The sequence below is a fragment of the Rhinopithecus bieti genome, unplaced genomic scaffold (assembly GCF_001698545.2).
Source record: "Rhinopithecus bieti isolate Rb0 unplaced genomic scaffold, ASM169854v2 scaffold_9663, whole genome shotgun sequence".
Taxonomy (NCBI): domain Eukaryota; kingdom Metazoa; phylum Chordata; class Mammalia; order Primates; family Cercopithecidae; genus Rhinopithecus; species Rhinopithecus bieti.
Genome location: NW_016806456.1, coordinates 75,577 through 96,181, shown reverse-complemented (window position 1 = coordinate 96,181; position 20,605 = coordinate 75,577). Strand labels below are relative to the sequence as shown.

General features: G+C 42.3%; 2 protein-coding genes across 6 annotated transcripts in view; one reads left to right on the top strand and one right to left on the bottom strand.

Moving 5' to 3' along the window:
* The first annotated feature begins 241 nt into the window (after positions 1 to 241).
* On the top strand, positions 242 to 1,767 carry LOC108532555 (actin-like protein 7A). The gene has a single exon (XM_017876686.1). The coding sequence runs from the start codon at positions 332 to 334 to the stop codon at positions 1,637 to 1,639; it is 1,308 nt and encodes a 435-aa protein (XP_017732175.1). The 5' UTR covers positions 242 to 331; the 3' UTR covers positions 1,640 to 1,767.
* Positions 1,768 to 6,948: 5,181 nt separating this feature from the next.
* Positions 6,949 to 20,605, bottom strand: part of ELP1 (elongator acetyltransferase complex subunit 1) — a 69,349-nt gene continuing 55,692 nt past the window's right edge. For all 5 annotated transcript variants that reach the window (XM_017876678.1, XM_017876679.1, XM_017876680.1 and 2 more), the window contains 7 exons: positions 20,298 to 20,358; positions 18,310 to 18,423; positions 17,706 to 17,817; positions 16,882 to 17,009; positions 16,253 to 16,407; positions 13,164 to 13,239; positions 6,949 to 7,497 (listed from right to left, as the gene is read on the bottom strand). In XM_017876678.1, the coding sequence (XP_017732167.1) occupies positions 7,430 to 7,497; positions 13,164 to 13,239; positions 16,253 to 16,407; positions 16,882 to 17,009; positions 17,706 to 17,817; positions 18,310 to 18,423; positions 20,298 to 20,358 (714 nt within the window). In that variant the 3' untranslated portion in view covers positions 6,949 to 7,429. The remainder of the gene's footprint in view (positions 7,498 to 13,163; positions 13,240 to 16,252; positions 16,408 to 16,881; positions 17,010 to 17,705; positions 17,818 to 18,309; positions 18,424 to 20,297; positions 20,359 to 20,605) is intronic.

Below are 20,605 nucleotides of genomic sequence, written 5' to 3'. Positions count from 1 at the left end.
AATAAGGGATTTTGTCTGTTTTTTTTTTTTCACCACCGAATTCCCAGCCGCCTTGTATATAGCAGACACTCAAGAAATATTAATTAATTGAATAAATCAGTCTTGTTACAAAATTTAGGAAAAGGGGAGCCATTTCAAAAACAATATCCCAAATGTACCCTAACACAGGATAAGCGTTTGCAACATCTAGAAAGCCCAGGTCACCAGATTACATCATAATTAGTGATGTCATTGTTGGGAAAATTCTCAGGGTATCCTCTGATGTAGGCCTTTCAGGCCTTGAATCCAGTGGGACTGAGAACTTTCTAAGAGTGGTGCGGCTCTTGACAACATGTGGGCTCCACCGGCAGCAATCATGGGGGATGGGCCCACCAAGAAGGTGGGTAACCAGGCCCCCCTGCAGACACAGGCCCTCCAGACTGCCTCTTTAAGGGATGGTCCGGCAAAGCGGGCCGTGTGGGTCCGCCGCAGGAGTTCAGAGCCACAAGAACCTACTGAATCAAAGGCAGCCAAGGAGAGGCCCAAGCAGGAGGTGACCAAAGCAGTGGTCGTGGACCTGGGCACTGGCTACTGTAAATGTGGCTTTGCCGGCCTGCCAAGACCCACCCACAAGATCTCAACAATGGTGGGCAAGCCCTACATGGAGACCGCCAAGACTGGGGATAATCGCAAGGAGACATTTGTGGGACAGGAACTCAACAACACAAACGTTCATCTCAAGCTGGTTAACCCTCTGCGACATGGCATCATCGTGGACTGGGATACTGTGCAGGATATCTGGGAATATCTCTTCCGACAAGAGATGAAGATCGCCCCGGAGGAGCATGCGGTCTTGGTTTCAGACCCACCGCTGAGCCCACACACCAACAGAGAGAAATATGCTGAAATGCTGTTTGAAGCCTTCAACACTCCTGCGATGCACATCGCCTACCAGTCGCGCCTGTCCATGTACGCCTATGGAAGGACCTCCGGCCTGGTGGTGGAGGTTGGCCATGGCGTGTCCTACGTGGTCCCCATCTACGAGGGTTATCCTTTGCCCAGCATCACCGGAAGGCTGGACTACGCAGGCTCTGACCTGACAGCCTACCTGCTAGGCCTGCTGAACAGTGCAGGGAACGAATTCACCCAGGACCAGATGGGCATCGTGGAGGACATCAAGAAGAAATGCTGCTTTGTGGCCCTGGATCCCACTGAGGAGAAGAAAGTCCCTCTCAGTGAGCATACGATCCGCTACGTGCTGCCGGATGGGAAGGAGATCCAGCTGTGCCAGGAACGGTTCCTCTGCTCAGAGATGTTCTTCAAGCCGTCTCTCATCAAGTCCATGCAGCTGGGCCTCCACACCCAGACCGTGTCCTGCCTTAACAAGTGTGACATCGCCCTCAAACGGGACCTCATGGGGAACATCCTGCTGTGTGGGGGCAGCACGATGCTCAGTGGCTTCCCTAACCGTCTGCAGAAGGAACTAAGTAGCATGTGTCCCAATGACACCCCGCAGGTAAACGTGCTGCCTGAGAGAGACAGTGCCGTGTGGACCGGTGGCTCCATCCTGGCCTCACTTCAGGGTTTCCAACCACTGTGGGTCCACCGCTTTGAGTACGAGGAACATGGGCCTTTCTTCCTCTACAGAAGGTGCTTCTGAATGGCGATGAGGATGGCCACTGCACTGGCAGTGCATACCCTCAGCGGGGTGAGCGCACTCCTACACACAGGGGGTGGAGCCAGTGCTTATTCCTGTAGCATTAAACACCCCTCATATGCCCCTCCTCAGTGTGTTTCTCTACTTCCTGACTTCATGAGAACAACTTCACACATGCGGCTCCGCCTTAAAATATACATTTCCTAAAACAAAAGCAGGAGTAGGGGGAGGATGAACAAAAAAGGACATGCATTGTATGTGGATTGCTTAAACATTCACTTGCTCTAAAATTATGCTGCCCCTTATTTTGTGCATTCCCCACTTTAGGAACTACTTTATGATTAAACTCTGCATGGAGGGGGGAGTGCAATGAAGATTAGAGGGTAAATGCTGTTGGGGCATATAAGCAGTTCCCTTTCCATAAATGCACAGTGCAACCTCCCACAAGGTATCAGTGTCCATTTCACACTTCATCAGCAACCTGGACGGACTGGAAAGAGCTGGCAAAGCTGTCTGAGCCCTGCTTTAACAGGAGTTTCTTTTAGTTCCAACAGTCGTTTATTGAGACGTATCTCAATACCAGTTCTTACTAAGCCATCACGGCGACTGGCTGCTGAAGCCTAGCATATTACAAGCAAGGCATACGTATGTGCCTTAAAGGGCAACTCTTCAGAGAACAAGTGCCATACAGATTTCCCTTTTTAAAAACCGAAGTAAGATTGATCTTGGGCTATCAGCAGAGAGGTTAGGGATTGAAGCTACAGTCATTCTCTAGACACTTCAAGTAGTAGCTGACCATCTCCCAGCCGACTGGATTCTCCATCAGCCTAAAACACACACAGTTGGAGTCTGGGATGTGCCCAGGAGAGAGGCTGCTGGTTTTGGGGCTGATGGTATAGGTCTGTGGGAGGCTGCCCTATGTGGGTCATTCTAACCCAACTGGGGAGCCCAAAGGAATACAGAGACCCTCAGTAGCCAGGGAAGCCCTTCCAGGGCCCAGCGAACTCTATGGTGTTCCTGCAGGGGGAGTTTGTAATACGAGCACTTTAAATTGGAGATTCTTTACAAAAGAGCCCCCAGTACATTCTCTGTCCTGTCTTTAAAGTTCAGAATCTGAACACTAGTGGGTGCATAAAACAGTAGACGGAACATGGGCTCTGGACTCTGTGGTTTGAAACACTATTTTGCTACCACCTAGGTGTGTGACTTGAGTCTGTTTGCCTGCAAAACTGCGTATGAATGCCTACCTCACACAGCTGATTTGGAAAACAGTGAAAGACATCTGAATACCAATACTAGACTCCTGGAGGTGCTCACAACAGCTAGCTAGTATCTTTAAGTTTCTGCCTCTTATGCAGAAGGCCAAAAGTCTCTCACTATAGTCCTTAGTCACACAGGCACTCAAAGGCACGCATTCGGCATTTAGAGGAGAGCTGGCACCTCCACCATCTCCAGGGAGAAGCCCTCCAGAGCCGCCCTCACAGGTTCCAGGTTTGCCTACACAGCCTCGAAAGGCCTAAAGTACCTGACCCTGGATCCAGGTCTGGTGAGTAAGAGTATCTGGCTGGTACCGGCCGAGAGAGAGCCACAGAGAGGCACGTGAGGTTCCCATGGTTCAGCACGGATGACTAAGCCTTATGCTGGACTGTCAAGGAATCAGGAGTTGGGGACACTGACCTGAGAGAGAGGGACATCTTTACCTCAGTTTCTGCCCAAACCGCTCTACTGTCAACCCATGATCATTCACTGATGTGCAAGCTGAAGTCTGGTTATTTTTTATTTTTTATTTTTTTTGAGACGGAGTCTCGCTCTGTCGCCCAGGCTGGAGTGCAGTGGCCGGATCTCAGCTCACTGCAAGCTCCACCTCCCGGGTTTACACCATTCTCCTGCCTCAGCCTCCCAAGTACCTGGGACTACAGGCACCCGCCACCTCGCCTGGCTAGTTTTTTGTATTTTTTAGTAGAGACGGGGTTTCACCGTGTTAGCCAGGATGGTCTCGATCTCCTGACCTCGTGAGCCGCCCGTCTCGGCCTCCCAAAGTGCTGGGATTACAGGCTTGAGCCACTGCGCCCGGCCGTCTGGTTAGTTCTTAACCTTTGGACCTCTTTGGCAGGGTGGTAAACCCATAAACCTCTTCTTAGAATAATGTTTTTAAATGCGTAAAATAAAGTGTATGATTACAGAGAAAACCTATCATACAGAGATATGCTCTATCTACCGATCCCTTCGGGATGTATGAACCCCACGTCACAGATCCCTAAAGAGGCAAGGGTCTTAATGAAGAGGAGAGCTGGGAGGTGGTTCTGGAGGATGGGCGTCTCCAGGCCTTCCTAGGCCTCAATGTTCATTTTTAAATGAAAAAATACCAATTGAAGGCTGAGCAATTGTGCAGTCTTTTTCAAAGCACTTTACGAATGTTCTCACTTGATCCTCCCAAGTATGCCCTCGTAGAAAAAGAGAATTTCTTCATAAAAAAGCGATAGTTTTACTAAGTATTTGGAACTTACCTTAGCACAGTAGTTCTCAAGTGGGGGCAACTTTGGCCTGTAGCGGACATTTAACAACATCTAAAGATATTTGTGGCTGTCATAACAGGGGTGGGAGTGTGTACTACTGGCATCTAGGGGTTAGAGACCAGGGAAGTCATTAAACATCTTACAATGTGCAGGGAAGCACCTCCTAACACCCAAAGAAAGAATGACATGAACCAAAATGACAACAGTGCCATTGAGAAACTCTGCTTAGCTTGATGGGTACACACAAGATGGAAGAAAAGCAAGGCTCAGTGAGATTAAGTGACTTTGTCCAAGACTGCTAAAAGGGTTGGACACATGGCCCAAAGCCTTGTTCTTTCCTTTATACCAACCCAGTAACTGTTGTTCTTAAAGGTCTGGGGACTTTAGAGCCAATAGGAATAGTGGTGGAGCAGCCCAGTGCAGGCACAGGCAAGGGCCCAGGGAGCACAGAGAACACAGAAGCACGAGAATCCAAAGCAGGCCTTCAGCACTGCCAAATGTTACCAAATTAGCCTTGCCTTATCTCCAGCCTCGTGAATATGCACAGCTACCTAGCTCCTAAGATTTATTTGCAGCCAGTTACTAATAAATATGACAAACAAGAAAGAACAGCCAAAGACTCCCCAGGGCTTGTCCAGGCGGTGCTTCTAGAGAATATGGGAGTACAATAACCAGCACAAGAAGAAGAACAAATCTAATTTTGCTTCTCAAATTTGCAGTCACCTTAGGTTACTAAGCATCATCAGTTTTACTTATTTTTAAAAACACCCTCTTCAGTTATTGCTATGACAAATCTCTCAAATGTGTATATATACATGCATATATAATTAAATTTAATTTAAAATATGCAGCAGGGCTAAGAAAATGCACCAAGCTACATCCATAAAGGCACATAAAAATTGCTCCTAAGTTTTTTTTTTTTTTTTTTTTTTGAGACAGAGTCTCATTCTTATCCTATCCAGACAGTAGCATGATCTTGGCTCACTGCGACCTCTACCTTCCCAGGTTCAAGTGATTCTCCTGCCTCAGCCTCCCAAGTAGCTGGGATCACAGGTGCCCACCACCACGCCTGGCTAATTTTTTTTGTATTTTTAGTAGAGATGGGATTTCACCATGTTGGCTAGGCTGGTCTCAAACTCCTGACCTTATAATCCACCCGCCTCAGCCTCCCAAAGTGCTGGGATTACAGGTGTGATCCACTGTAGTCGGCCTCAGTTTTTTAAAAAGCATAAATTTAAAATGCACTTTGAACTGAAGAAGACAGTCTTCTGCAAGTTCCCTCTTGAAGTTTAGAGCATCTGAGCAAAGCTATCTGACTCATTGGAACCAAGAAAAGTGAAGGTTTCACCTTACTGCGGCATGAACTTGCTTTGGGACAGAATCCAAATTTATGTACTCTTTTCTAAAACTTGACAGAATCTTGCCTCCAAATTAAGCATTCAACACTCAGAGGAGTTCTCTCCTTTGCTCATACACTCAGTTTGCCCCCATGAATTCTTCTTGGCTTTGCCTCAATTTGGAAGGTCTCCTCCTGCCTGCTTCTTGTAAAAATGAACAAAATTCAATCCTGCTCAGATGACAGAAACAGTAATTGATACTAATTTGCATTCAAACAAATTATTTCTTGCTGCTTCAGTACATTATTTAAGGAAACTGAATGTCCAGGAAAATTCACACCATTATCAATGAACACATTTACTTCTATTTCCAATCTATCAGCATGGGTCCCTTTATAATTAGCCAAAGCAAGAGCACTATAATATATTCAAATATAAGTTACCATGCTTATTTGCCCATGCCAAAGAGTGGCTACAAAGTACTTGCAGCCTTTCAATATTGGGCACTTAATTACAGCAAATCCATATAAGTCAAAAAGTAGATTTCAAAAGCAAAGTATATCTTCTTCCTCTTCTTTTTAAAAACTATTATTTTGTGAAAATGTTTAAACATACAGAAAAGTTGAATTTTACAGTGAATACTCCTAGATTGATTCTATAGTTGACACCTTGCTATACTGGGAAAGGCTTCTTAAATTACAATTTTGGCCATATCACTTCTTTGAGGATCAAAAGCAGCATTTCCTGTTTGTTTATGTACAGTGCTGTGGTTTGGGCATTTGTTTCCCTAAACCTCATGTTGACATGTGATCACCAATGTTGGAAGTGGGGCCCAGTGGGAGGTGTTTTGGTCACGGGGGCAGATTCTACGTGAATGGTTTGGTTCCATCCTCATGGTAATGAGTGAGTTTTCACTCTATTAGTTCCTTTGAAAGCTGGTTGTTTAGAGACACAAACGGACTAAGATATACAGTAAGGAAGGTCTGGTTCTGATATTTAAAACATGGAAGAATTTTTAATTAGAATGAAGTGGGCGTTTTCTAGACTCACCATAAAAATAAAATATTCTCATTTTGAGACAGTTTTTTCTGGTGGGGGGTGGGGTGGAGAACTGAGTAAAAGAGAAGTCAGTAAAGTACCATAAAGAAAAATAAATGAAGTGGCCTAGACACTAACAAAAATATCTGAGTTAAAGAAACAGCATTTGGAGAACAGAGAATAATTCACAACCATGCATGCCATACAATGCACACTGATCACTCATACCAAACGTGCATGATACTGTTTAGAAATTCTAATCTGTTCCAGCTCTAACATTGCTAACTCTCTAGCAGAAAATACACAGGCAGTAAAACAGTCCCCATAGACATTGTAATTATAGGAGGCTCAGCCCAGTTATAACTGAAAGCACATGACCTGGTAACATGTTACAAAATAACAGCTGTCAGCAAAGGAGGGCTTATAATTTCAAAGGATACTTTTTATTTTGCTTTAGTTTAAGGTGACAAGAAGCCATTTAAGTGATTACACTTGACCAAATGTAGCACTAACAGCCATTGTAATCTTCTCCTCCAATAAAATAAGATAATTTAGAAACATTATTTTACTTGTCTTCACACTTTTGAGGTAGAAACCATGAAACATTAATCTCATGATTACCATAATTATGCTCTCAAAAACAGCCCAAGTGAAAGAACAATCATTCTCACAAAATGATGCCATAATGGTTAAAGCTTAATGTCTTGCTAATGATTAAGATGTATACTCAAAATAAAATAGAATTGCTTGTTGTCTGCTGAAGTTCTTGGCAAGGCTAAGGTAAGTTATCATTTTACTCTTTCCGGTTCTCAACAGACATGCCTCAAAGAGCAAGGGGTGGTAGGACAACAGGAATTAGTGGCAATGGTCTTCTCTGTTGGATCCCTTCTAACTGTGGTCACTCAGTCTAGCAGGCTCAGCTTCCACTGGGTTCTTTTGTTGATCTTTGGTGGTATAAAAAGCTCAGCATCTAAAAGTAAGAAAGGAAGGGAAAATGTGACAGACATAGCCTTGTTGGAGGGCGCTGAGGCAGTAACTCCAAACTAAACAAACTAGGCAGGTGGGGTTTATAGCAATAAGACCATCAGAGCCAGAGTTAATGTGTCTGCTACCCCTGCAACCTCCAGGTCAGAGCAACACAGCCTGGACGTCCTGCCCTGAGAGGAGGGACTGCATTTCAACCTCAGGCATGCTCACTCAGTGATTCAAAGTGGAAGAATGTTCTGTATTTCAAACTGGTGGGAGGGGTGGTGGCAGCAGTTACATGGCTGTATATATTTATTAAAACTTATCAAGTCGTACACCTGAAATCTCTGCATTTCACTATATATAAAGTCTATCTCAATTTTTAAGGAATAGCAAAATGTGGTAGCACATATTCAGTAAGTGAAGTTAATGGACAGAAACTATGATGAAACTTTGACAAACATGTCGATCAATAAAGATGCCCTTGCTTTAAAAAAAGTAAATGGAGAGAGAGGGTTAGGAAAAGATTCTGTCATTGTAACCTAAAACTCCCAGGCACTCTTTCACTTAGATTTGTTAGGTCTCTCTTTTCTAACTAGGAATCATATACTGGAAGCAGAGATATGAGAAAATATGTATATATAAGGATTTTCTTTTTCAGCATTATTTATGATAAACTTCCAGCAGCAAATCTGTACATATGAGCCATGCAGGCATGACAAATTATAGTTGATCCTTGAAGGTAGGTTATGGGTGTGGACCCCTGCTGCACAGTCAAAAATCTGCATATACCATTTTTTTTTTTCTTTTTTTGAGACAGGGTCTCCTTCTGTTGCCCAGGTTGGAGTGCAGTGGCACAATCATGGCTCACTGCAGCCTTGACACCCCAGGTTCATGTGACTCACCTCAGCCACCCAAGTAGCTGGGACTACAAGTGTGCACCACCATACCTGGCTAATTTTTGTAGAGACGAGGTTTCACCATGTGGCCCAGGCTACTCTCAAAACTCCTGGTCTCGTTCCATCCACCTCAGCCTCCCAAAGTGCTGGGATTACAGGTGTGAGCCACCACACCTGGCCCCATGTTTAACTTCTGAATCTCCAAAACTCAAGTACTAATAGCTTACTGTTGTCCGGTAGCATATTGGCAACATAAAAAGTCAGTTAACAAATGTTTTGTATGTTATATGTATTATATACTATATTCCTACAATAAAGTAAGCTAGAGAAAATATTAAGAAAACGATATTTACTATTCTTTAAGTGGAAGTGGATCATCATAAAGGTCTTCATCTTTGTCATCTTCACATTGAGTAGGCTGAAGTGGAGGAGGAAATAGTGGGGTTGGTCTTGCTGTCTCAGGGGCGGTAGAGATGAAACAGGTAGGGGAGGTTAAAGAGGAGACAAGAGAGGTGGGCACACTCAGTTACTAACTTCACAGAAATACACCATAATTTCTGATGTTTTTGCTTTTCATGTCTCTAAGGTACCAATCCTTCCACAGTTTCTTTTAGTTTCAGTACCCATATTATAGAATCATCTATGTTGTAGAAGAAGCCAAAGGCAGTCTTGAATAATTGGAATCTTTGGAACAAATGTCAATTTATTTTCTGGCACTGCTTCTTCTATGTCATCTTCCTCATTGTCTGGCATTGGTTTGGAAGCACTCGTCTCCATCAAGTCATCTTCTGTTAATTCCTCTGGTGTGATGTCTATCACCTCTTGAATTTCTCCAAAACCCCTATCTTGACATCCTTCATGCATCACTTTTTTTTTTTTTTTTTTTTTTTTTTTGCCAGATCCACAGTCTCTTTCATGATTTCCTTGATAGGCTGTCATAAATCCTGTGAAGTCATGCACATCTGGACACAGTTTTCTCTAGCAGGAATTTATTGTCTTGGGCTTGATGGTTTTCACAGCTTTTCCTATAACAATGATGGCATCATTGATGGTGTAACTCTTCTAGACTTTCATGTTCTAGCAAGGTTCTTTTCCGTACATTTGACAATCCTTTCCATAGAGTACTGTTTGTAATGAGCCTTAAAGGTCCTTATGACCCCTTGATCTAGAGGCTGAATTAGAGATGTGTGTTTGGGGGCAAGTAGATCACTTCAACGTCTTCAGTGTTGAACTCATGGGGTTTGGGGTGGCCTGGGGCATTCTCCAGTATCAAAAGAACTTTAAAAGGCAGTCCCCTTACTGGCAAGATACTACTTAACTTCAGGGACAAATCGACAAAGGAACCAATCCAGAAACAGTGTTCTCCTTGTCCAAGCCTTCTTGTTGTATGGTACAACCAAAAGCCTGGCAGCTGGTGTTAATAATCTTTTCCCTTCCAGGCTCAGGGGTTAGCAGCTTTACAGATAAGAGCAGTCCTGATCATAACCCTGACTGCCTTTGCTGCTGCCTCCTGGACGGCAGGAGCTGCTTTTCCTGTTATCTTGGTATTTGTAAAGCCAAACCTCTTTCTAAAATTATCAAACTATCCTTTGCTGGCATTAAATTCTTCAGCTTTAGATCCTTCATCTTTTTGCTTTAAGTTCTCGTACAATGTGCTTTTTCTCAAATCATATTAGTTGTATAGAAATGCCTTTCTCATAGCAATCCTGCACCCACATAAAAGCTGCATTTTCAATACAAGATAAAAGGTCTTTTGCAAAAGTACAAGGTTTTCATCCCTGTTGGCATAGCTGCAGTGACAGCTTCATGAATTTCCTTTTCTTTTACAATTGTCCTGGCACTGGGTTCATCTATCTTGAAATGGTGGGCAACCACAGCTGCAGACCTCAATCTATAGTACGTATTGAGCAAGTCAACTTTTTCTTGTAATGTCATGACTTTTCTCTGCTTCCTGGAAGCATCACTTTGGTACTTCCTATAGGTCTCATGGTGTTATTTAAGGTTTACGATATTACATTAAACATGATAAAAAAAATACACAAGAACACAAGAGATCACTTTTCGCTGCCATATGCAATTAATGGAGACTGTCACGTGCTGCTCATGTGGACATGATTAGTGGCACACGGCATTTTAAGCAGATATTGGTGACACTTGAGCTCACCCACCACAATAGCAACAGGAGGTAGCTACAAAATTATTACAGTAGTGCAGTATATACTGCAGTTAATTTTATGCAGTTATGATTTAATACTACATCTTTATGTTTGTTTAATTTCTCTCCACTAAATGGTGCCATAAAGATAAAAGAATATCAATACTGGAAAAAGGTTAAATAAATTCACTGTCAACAAGGTCCACACTTTCACAAATCGCAATTAAAGTTGGAATAAGACTATATTAAAAAAAAAACTAGTTACGAAAATAATGTGCTCTATCTCATTTTTTTTTTTTTCTTTTTTTTTCTGAGACGGAGTCTCGCTCTGTCGCCCAGGCTGGAGTGCAGTGGCCGGATCTCAGCTCACTGCAAGCTCCACCCCCCGGGTTTACGCCATTCTCCGGCCTCAGCCTCCAGAGTAGCTGGGACTACAGGCGCCCGCCACCTCGCCCGGCTCGTTTTCGTATTTTTTAGTAGAGACAGGGTTTCACCGTGTTAGCCAGGATGGTCTCGATCTCCTGACCTCGTGATCCGCCCATCTTGGCCTCCCAAAGTGCTGGGATTACAGGCTTGAGCCACCACGCCCGGCCCTCATTTCTTAAAATTAGGCATAACTACAACTATATTTGATTCCAGACTTAATTTGAAATAAACGCAAAGTATAGACTTTTGGGCAAGAAAGTAAGTATTCTGACAAATTATATGACAGCAGGACATGACATATTTCATATTTCCATATTTGAATTTCACAGCACACAAAAAAGTCATTTTATAAAAATACCTTGAGGGCTTTGCAATTTTTCTAAGGAGCTCTTTCAATCCTTTGATGGTCAAAACCACTTGAAGCACTTATTTTGTCATCAATTGCAACAAGTCCAATCCAGCAGTGATTCAAGTACTTTTCCAATATCATTTTAATCTATTTTATGTAATACTAAATTTTTGTAAGACTTGCAATTGATCTGCATGGTGCTGTATTGCATCAAAGCAGGAAACAATCAGAAATGATCCATCAAGTCATTGATTCCACTTGTGGGGATGTGTGAATATACTCAACTATTGTTAGCTGGGGAGGGGAGCTGAGTAATATTTGAGGGGGACTAATTTTGTGACCAGTTCATCAGTGGCAATTTTTGAATTATAGGAACTTCCCTTTTCCTATACAACCTTGAAACCACAAGGGTAATGATAATAAACACTCAGATAATGAGGGGCTCTCAAATATTACAGAGTGTCTTTAAGGCTCAGCTGGAAAACAAGAAAGTGCTCTTTGAAGTGGGAAAGCCATCTAGAATACCCTGGGGGATGGTGGGACTGACCTGACCTGAAGGTCAGCATCAGGCCAGCAACCAGGAACACAGGAGGCAGAAATCACAACTGGATTGCACTACCGCACAAAATAAACAATGACCAAATGGCCTCAGGTCTAATATAAGTTCCTAGCATCTGAGAAATAAGTGGGCTGGGCACAGGGGCACACGCCTGTAATCCCAGCACTTTGGGAGGCGGAGGCAGGAGGATCACTTGAGACCAGGAGTCTGAGACCAGCCTGGGCAACATATTAAGACCCCCATCTGTTTTTTTTAATAAAAAAATTTAAGAAAAAAAAAGGAATAAGTGGATGTGTTGAAATTGATACCAAAAGTACCTTGCCATTCTCCAGACAGAAGAGGAGCTAGGAATACAGTAGTTACTGTCTGGATGTATGAGTTGAGCTGGGATGGAAGGTAGCTGCTCTTTCCTGGTAGCAACATAAGCTATTAAAGTCAAACTTAATTTGAATCCCCACAGGCTACTTCAAATATCATCAAAATGCTATTACAGTGTAGCACTTCGGTGAAAAAAAATTTCAGAAAATTGCCTCTCACATGCTAGAAATGCAAGTAACAGCAGTTAAAACTGCTAATTATTTTACAAACTAATATTCACTTTTCAAAGCTAAAATGCTTGATTGACCCAACTATAAGTAAGGGCAAATACTCAAAGTCCCAAGTTGATCCATCAAATGTTTCTAACCAACTTTCAAAAGAAAGCTTTTAGGATTTTTAATTTTTAGGGATATAAGCAATCTAATTGAGAATCATCTCCCTCAACAAATAAAACACTTCATGCATAACTAAACAGGAAATATGTATAAAATGCTAATATTCTTTGGATTTGCCTTCAAATTATATTGCCAATTCTAAACATAATAAAAAGGTCCCACTCACAAGCAAGTTTATGAAAATGCCCCCAAGATGCAAGGCGTAACTGCCAACAGCCAGTAATGATACTTCAGAAGAATCTTTTGATATATATGTAAATGTAGATGGTTTAGACTGAAACTGGAACTGTGATGTGCCTTTATGAAAAAGCGTATGCCACATAAAATATTTTTTAAAATTACACATACAATGGTCATGTTGGATTTTCCCGCACCAGGTCCCCCAACGCTAGAAGCATGAAACTGATCATACTAAAGGTGTGGTCTTAGAATTGAGGAAGAATTGTAGTCAATTTTTTGTAGTGAAAAATTGTATCCAATCTCTCCTTATACTGCTGATCTTCTCAATACTTACAGAAAGAGAGTCCTGCTGCTTAGTACTGTAATATTAAATGAGAAAAAATACTAACCAAGAACAGGAAGCGAAGTCTTGTGTTGTTGATAAGATGCCGTGATACTATTTGCAGTAGAATTGGGACCTAGAACCTAAGGAGAAAATAGACTGTATCAGCAAAGATTATCTAATACTTCTCTAGACTGACAATACCAAAGGCCAAATCCCTACCAGCAGAAAACAGCCTGTCATTTCTACTGGCATGGTGTGAAACACAGTAACTCTCTTTCCTGATGTGATTTTAATTTGCCAGTTTCTCTAGCTGCAACTCAGACCTCTAATTCTCCTTTCTCCCAGAACAAGGTAAAGATAGGGGGTGGGGGAAAAGAAAAGAAACTCTACAATGATATATCCTGGCCTTTTCCAAATGAGCAAGCCACTCCCTGAGGAGAGGAGAAACAGTACAAGAGGTTATAAATAGGCAGAGTATCAATTATATGCAAAGAGTTGTGAGAAACGAACATTTTTAGGTTGAAATAAATACAAATATGTGCATACTATGGAGCAGAATGCAAACTGTGCACATGTGCTCCAGGTAAAACACAAGACTCCACAGGAATTTCAAGCCTGCAGCGAGCCTCTGGGCACACCCCTGGTTAGTGCAGACCCTTGGTGGCACACTCTTCAGAGCAATGCCATGAGAAGTCACTCACAGTATCCTGCACATACCACAACCATACTTCACCAATCAAAACCACAATAATAAAATGGATGTCTTAGAACTTAATGTGGGAGGCATGGCAGTTTACACCTGTAACCTCAGCACTTTGGGAGGCCAAGGCAGGAGGATCACTTGAGGTCAGGAGTTCAAGACCAGCTTGGGCAACATAGCAAGACTCCCCATGTCTACAAAAAAAAAATATTTAAAATTTTAGCTGGGCATGGTAGTGTGCACCTGTGGTCTCAATTACTCAGGAGACTGTGGTGGGAGGACTGCTTTAGCCCAGGCATTCGAGGCTACAGCAAGCCATGATTGATCACATCGCCACTGCACTCTAGCCTGGGTGACAGAGCAAGAAAAAAAATAAAATAAAATAAGACCTTAAAGTGATCGTGTGATCAGAAGAGAAGACGGAAGGGGACGGTATGGGAGTGGTATTATAAATTATCACCTTCAAGCAGGGCATGGTGGCTGATGCCTATAGTCCCAGCACTTTGGGAGGCTGAGGTGGGCAGACCGCTTGAGCCCCAGAGTTCAAGACCAGCTGGGGCAATATGGTGACACCGTCTCTACAGAAAATTTCCAGAAAATTTGAAAATTAGCCAGGTGTTGTGGCATGTGCCAGTAGTCCCAGCTACTCAAGAGGCTGAGGTGGGAGGATCACCTGAGCCCAGGGAGGTAGATGCTGCAGTGTGGTGATCAGTGCACTCCAGCCAGAGCAACAGAGTGAGACCCTATCTCAAAGAAAAAAAACAAAAACAATTATCATCAAAAGTACTACAGTTTTGAAGATGATGATCACATTTCTTCTAAGAAATACCTATTATAATCAATTCAAGAAGTTGTAGGGTCCTGATTCCTAGTTGCTTTTATTTCAATGGTTTGTAAAGTGCTTTTACATTCATCCTCTTATTTAACCTTCAAAGCACTCTATTGAAGCACACAGGGAAGTCTTATGCCCATTTCTAAATAAGGAAATCAAGCACGATAAACATATGTGTTTCTAAACAGTGAGCTCGTTTGTAATCTCTCAGCTCCAACCCAGCCTTCTATCCACTGCTTGTGGTGCTGGGGCTGGGCACCTGAAAGATATTCCTCCTTGCTGCTGGCTTCCCATCAGGTCCTGCCTACAGTGAACACCAGAGGGGGAGTACAAAGCTGGAGGATAAACAAAAGATTTCTAGATTTCTTCCTTGATTGGCTTTTTTTTTTTTTTCTGAGATGGAGATCTCTTCTTGTTGTCCAGGTTGGAGCACAACGGCGCGATCTTGGCTCATCGCTACCTCCGCCTCCCAGGTTTCATGTGATTCTCCTGCCTCAGCCTCCTGAGTAGCTGGGATTACAGACATGCGCCACCACGCCCGGGTAATTTCATATTTTTAGTAGAGACAGGGTTTCTCCATGTTGGTCAGGCTGGTCTCGAACTCCCAACCTCAGGTGATCCACCCGTCTCAGTCTCCCAAAGTGCTGGGATTACAGGCATGAGCCACCACTGCGCCCGGCCCAACTGGCTGGCTTTTCCCCCAGCAGCAGTTGTTCCTTCCAGCTTCCATTTACTTCTGTACACTTGGAACCAGCCCCCTCAGAAATGCCAGGACTAGCTGGCTAGCACCCTCCTCTCAGAGGTTCAAGAGCCAGCTCTACAGGGCCCCACTTCCAGGCTTCTAAATTCTAATAATCCCCAACCCCTCCTCCTGTTCCCTCAGGGAGGGTAAAGCTGCTTCCTATAGGTACTATCTCAATGTCCTTCCTCTGTATTTCCCTTTTGCCTTGTTTAGTCCTCTAATGCTTATTTAACCAATCCATATATTAAATTATGTGATAAAATAATAGGTAGGCTTTTGTTTTCCTTTCTAGATCTTGACTGATATACCAGCCTTTTGAATCCAAATAAAAACTCTTAACAATAGACTTGAGGTATAAGAGAGTAAATAGAAGTATAAATAATAAGCAGATAACAATACATTAGAATTCTGTGATACAAGCTGATTCAGCCTTAAACACAACCAGCAAAGTCCATCGTAACAACACAGAAGTGACAAGTCAAATTTTTCATAAAACAAAAGGAAAAGCAATTGCCTGGGGTCCCTTTAAAGCCTGATCCCATCCAAGTGAGAGGCCGTCTCTGATCCCCTCTTCCCCGCTCTCTCCCCACTCCAACCTCACTGAAGGCCAGGAGCAACTGCGTGACTTTCTCATTTTCTCCATGACATCTGCTTCACCCAGAAAGGAAAATGATAGCCCATTTAACCTACGCCAAGGTGTACTAGTCACTCTACAGGCAAATATAAAACCTTACTAACAGCTTAAACATAAATCTAAGATAATTTAAAAATGGCATCTTATGTTTTAAGAACAGGAAAACTTTTGACTTGGGGAGTGTGTGAACATAATAACCCATGAAAATGATGAAAAAAATGCACACCGTCTTTGAGAAAACTTACAGGGGTAGCTGAATTCTGCTGGGAGGTAAGAGTCCAAATTTCTGGAAGTGACCTTTCTATCAACTGCAGCGTATCTTCAAAGGCCTTCTGTAATTCCCTTCCTTGTTCATCAAACTCAAAGAGAAAGAGTACCTTTAAAATATGGTATACTTCATCTAGAGAGAAGAAATTTGAAAGAGTGGTAAGTTATATTCCCAGGTCCATAGACCGAATCATACCATAGCTTCTATCTAAAGCCAGAAATTTCTATGATCCCACTGCGGGTCCTTTCTCCTACATTATCTTTTTTCTTCCCAAATGCTGGCATAATTAAACACATGTACTACAAAAAGAAAATCAAGCACACTGGGGGACCCACGCAGAAAGCAGTGTCCCACAATTCTTTATCCTGGCTTAAGCATCTCTCCCAGTTCAGTTAGGGGGATGCCAAATGGAGGAAGGCTTCTCAGTTACCAGCTAAGAAGGGCTGCTTCAGGAATGTGTGCTGACATGACCCTTCCTGCTAAAAGTTCTCATCTTTCCTCAGATTGGGAAAATGGTAGCTTAATCACCTACTGAACTCTGCCTGCCTGTGCCAACTGTTCACTATCGTTTGGGGTCAGGAATCATCATCAGGACTGAGAATATACCTTTCAGGTTTTCAGTGTTCTGTACCACTTCACTCAGTGCCTCCAGGAGGGCCAGGTCCTCCAGCGGACTGCCTTCTTTGAGGCTGTGCTTCTTCCGCTCTGCTTTTCGGCGATTCTTAGATGATCTCCTGTTAGAAATTACACAGATATTTTTAAGCCTTCTGAGTAGCTAGGACTACAGGCATGTGCTACCTTGCCTGGCTACTTTCTTGCAGTTGCTGATCATCCCACACAACTTCACAGTTCTCCATTTCAAATTCCTAAAGCATAATTCAGTTTAAATATATAATATTGCATTGTTTTACATATTCCAAGCAAGACTTTAGGCTCTTGTAACTCATATCTCCTTATAAGTTTTTGGTAACATCTACTGCACCTACCATACGGGTGTTGCATGAATATTTCTGACAAATTACTATATTTGGTAAAAGTGTGATGACTTATTTTACATGTATGGTCTCTTCCAATCCTGATTTTGAATAGAAGAAGCTTGATCTTTTAATTTTTTCAGTGCCTATATCTTAGTCACAACATTTGTCCAAAGCGTAAAATCGGATGTTAATATAAACTGAGCACTCAGTGGAGGAACTGCCTCATGGGGAATGGGAAAACACACAGGCCGTGAAGCTGAGGAAGAAAACCTTTCAATGCCAAGTTTAATGTCTCAGATATGCTGGGAAAGTCTCTGAACAACTTCCACACAGCATTGAATAATATTCTCTCCACTCCCACTATACTGTCCCAGTAGAAAACCAACCTATTTGCTTCCACTTTCCCCATATGCCCAGGGCATGGTCAATGTGCTGAATCTATGTGATACGTACGCTGATATCCTGGAGTTACTATGGGAGTATTTGGCACTCATGTCACTGCCACTCACAACACTGCTAGTTTCAGAGAAGAGGTCTGACTCTTGGCCGTGGGGTACCTCATCATCTAGAAAAGAAGAACCAGAAGCAGATGAAAACACTGCCTGCTAATGTGTGGGTTTACTTTCAGGGAGGTAAATGAACTAGAGTCAACTGGGGCATATCAAAGGATGGATGAAAATGATTGCAAAGCTGATCTCAAAATGAATGAGATAATATTAAATACAGTAATTACTAATGTAAATCAGTCGTTTCCTGAACTTTTTTCTGGAAATGAGGAAACTCATTTTGTTAGACACGGAAGTAGTCAGCTGCTCTGGTTGAATGGGGGTCAGTGGGAACATCTGGCAGAGCTCTTCCCGTTCATGCTTGGTCCTGCCCTTCACCAACAGACAAACATAGACACAGATGGCCCTGAAGGGGCTCCACAGAGGCCTCACACTTCCCCATGGCACAGTAATCAGACTGCAGGAGGAACACTAAGCAATCGAGAGAATGCGTGGCATTACCCGACGCCCACGGCCCTGCATGTGTCGATGGTCTTCACGCAGACACTCACCCAGACCTGCCTGCTGGGCTTGCTCCTTGAGCTCTCGAACTACCAGTAAACGTTTCTTATGGCGACTGAATGTGGCTGTCTGAGAGTCCAGAAATGCCATATAATTTTTCTGGGCTGGAGATGGAGAATGTAAATAGTTTGAGCATGAGGTTTAAGCAAAGAGAAAAAACTACAGGTGGGAAGCAGTGAAGGAGGGTTAGAATTCTGCAAAAAGAAAAGGGTTACTAGGTTTTTTTCTAGTAAGTTTTTTTTTTCCTACTAGGTTACGAGTTTTTCTCCTTAATAAGCATTAACAAATTAGAAATTGAGATTCCAGATCTTAGAGTTCATCAATATTATCCCAGAATACGCGCTACCACTGAACTTGTAAAATCACCTGAACGAAGACTTGATATCTAAACCAAGAGAGGATTGGGAAAAAAAAAAAAAACGGTAGGGGGGAAGAGGCACAGTTAACAAAAGTAAGAAGAAAGTTACCCAAACGTTTCTGGCTAAACATCCATCAAAATGCCCATGGACGTGGAAAAAATGTAACAAATGATTTCTGCAAAATATTGTCCAATGGAAAAATACGCAAGAGAAAACTAATACTAGTAGAATACATTTTAAAGAAGCAAAATACTACTATCCAAGGATGTATTTTATTAATAGGTTTTGGGCCTATGCAGATGGAATTATCGGCATTTTTCTAAGAAAGGTTCTCATTAGTGGTGAAAATCCAAGAACTGGTTAGATTATTATAGACGAAGAATCATGCTTTCAGCACCCAGTTAGAGGTACCTAAAGTGAATGACATAAAAAGTACCCCATCGCCAGGCGCGGTGGCTCAAGCCTGTAATCCCAGCACTTTGGGAGGCCGAGGCAGGCGGATCACGAGGTCAAGAGATCGAGACCATCTTGGCTAACATGGTGAAACCCTGTCTCTACTAAAATACAAAAAATTAGCCGGGCGTGGTGGCGGGCGCCTGTAGTCCCAGCTACTCGGAGGCTGAGGCGGGAGAATGGCGTAAACCCGGGAGGCGGAGTTTGCAGTGAGCCGAGATCGCGCCACTGCACTCCAGCCTGGGCGACACAGCCAGACTCCGTCTCAAAAAAAAAAAAAAAAAAAAAGTACCCCAGCAACGTTTTAATTAGGATGGGGGAAGGGGGTGCAGACAAGGTAAGAATGTGCATACATGTAAATATCAGAAAGGCCAGACGTTACTTACAGGGTGGATTTGCATATAAAAAGGCAGAGCTTAAAATCAACCACTCCCTAAGGTTTCTGTAAGTCAAACCGATGTCCTTCTCCGCTTCGCTTTTAAGGGGTCACAGTGACCATCTGGGTATTCTAGAACTGGTAATATTCATATGTTCTCCAAGAACCACAAACTTCATTTGAAAAAGTAATTTTTTAAAATACTTTGAAAAGTTGAAAACTACATAAAAGTTGTAAGAGTTCAATGAACACACATATACCCTTCACCTAGATTTACCAATTATTAACATTTTGACATATTTTTTGTTTCCTGTTTCTCTGCATGGAAAATATTTTCCTATTACTTTTGTGAAACATTGTAAGAGTAAGGTAGAGATATGATCCTTCATTCCTAAATATTTCATTCCTAAATATTTATCTCTTAAGAATAATAGGATATTACCTTACATAACCACAATGTGATTATTAAATGCCAGAAATTTATCACCATTACACTACTATCTAATATAGTTCATATTCAAGTTTACCAACTATTCCCAAATACAAAGATTCTTAATCATATTTGATTACAGGACAGGTTTCTAACATTTAAATATTTTATTTGTTACCATTTAATAGCTCAGCATATATAAAAATTCTAGTGAGAATTAAATATTATATCCAGTGGGTAATTTTGATTGCATCTACATGACATATTATTAAAAAAACACAGTAATAGGAGGAGACTCTCTCATCTCTCTCTCCTCTCCTTTTTCCAAATGAGGAATTCTATCTAAAATGGAACCCTCACCTTCTAAAATGGAAGGCTTTACGTTGGTTTCTATAATATCCAGTCTGTTATATTTGTATACCTAGAAGGAAAAACACAATAATTTTAGGAAGGAAAACTTCTAGCCATTGGAGAGTTAAGATAATTAGAAAGACATGGATTACTTTCAGAGGTAATCAGAATATTTTCCTGAAAAACAGGCCTCCTACAAGGCAGCCAAGGAAATTCAATTCATTTCAGTAAAAAGACAGTACTATTTCAAATGTAGAGGATTAATTCCAAAATATCATCAAGAATGATAAGGCCAGGCACAGTGGCTCACGCCTGTA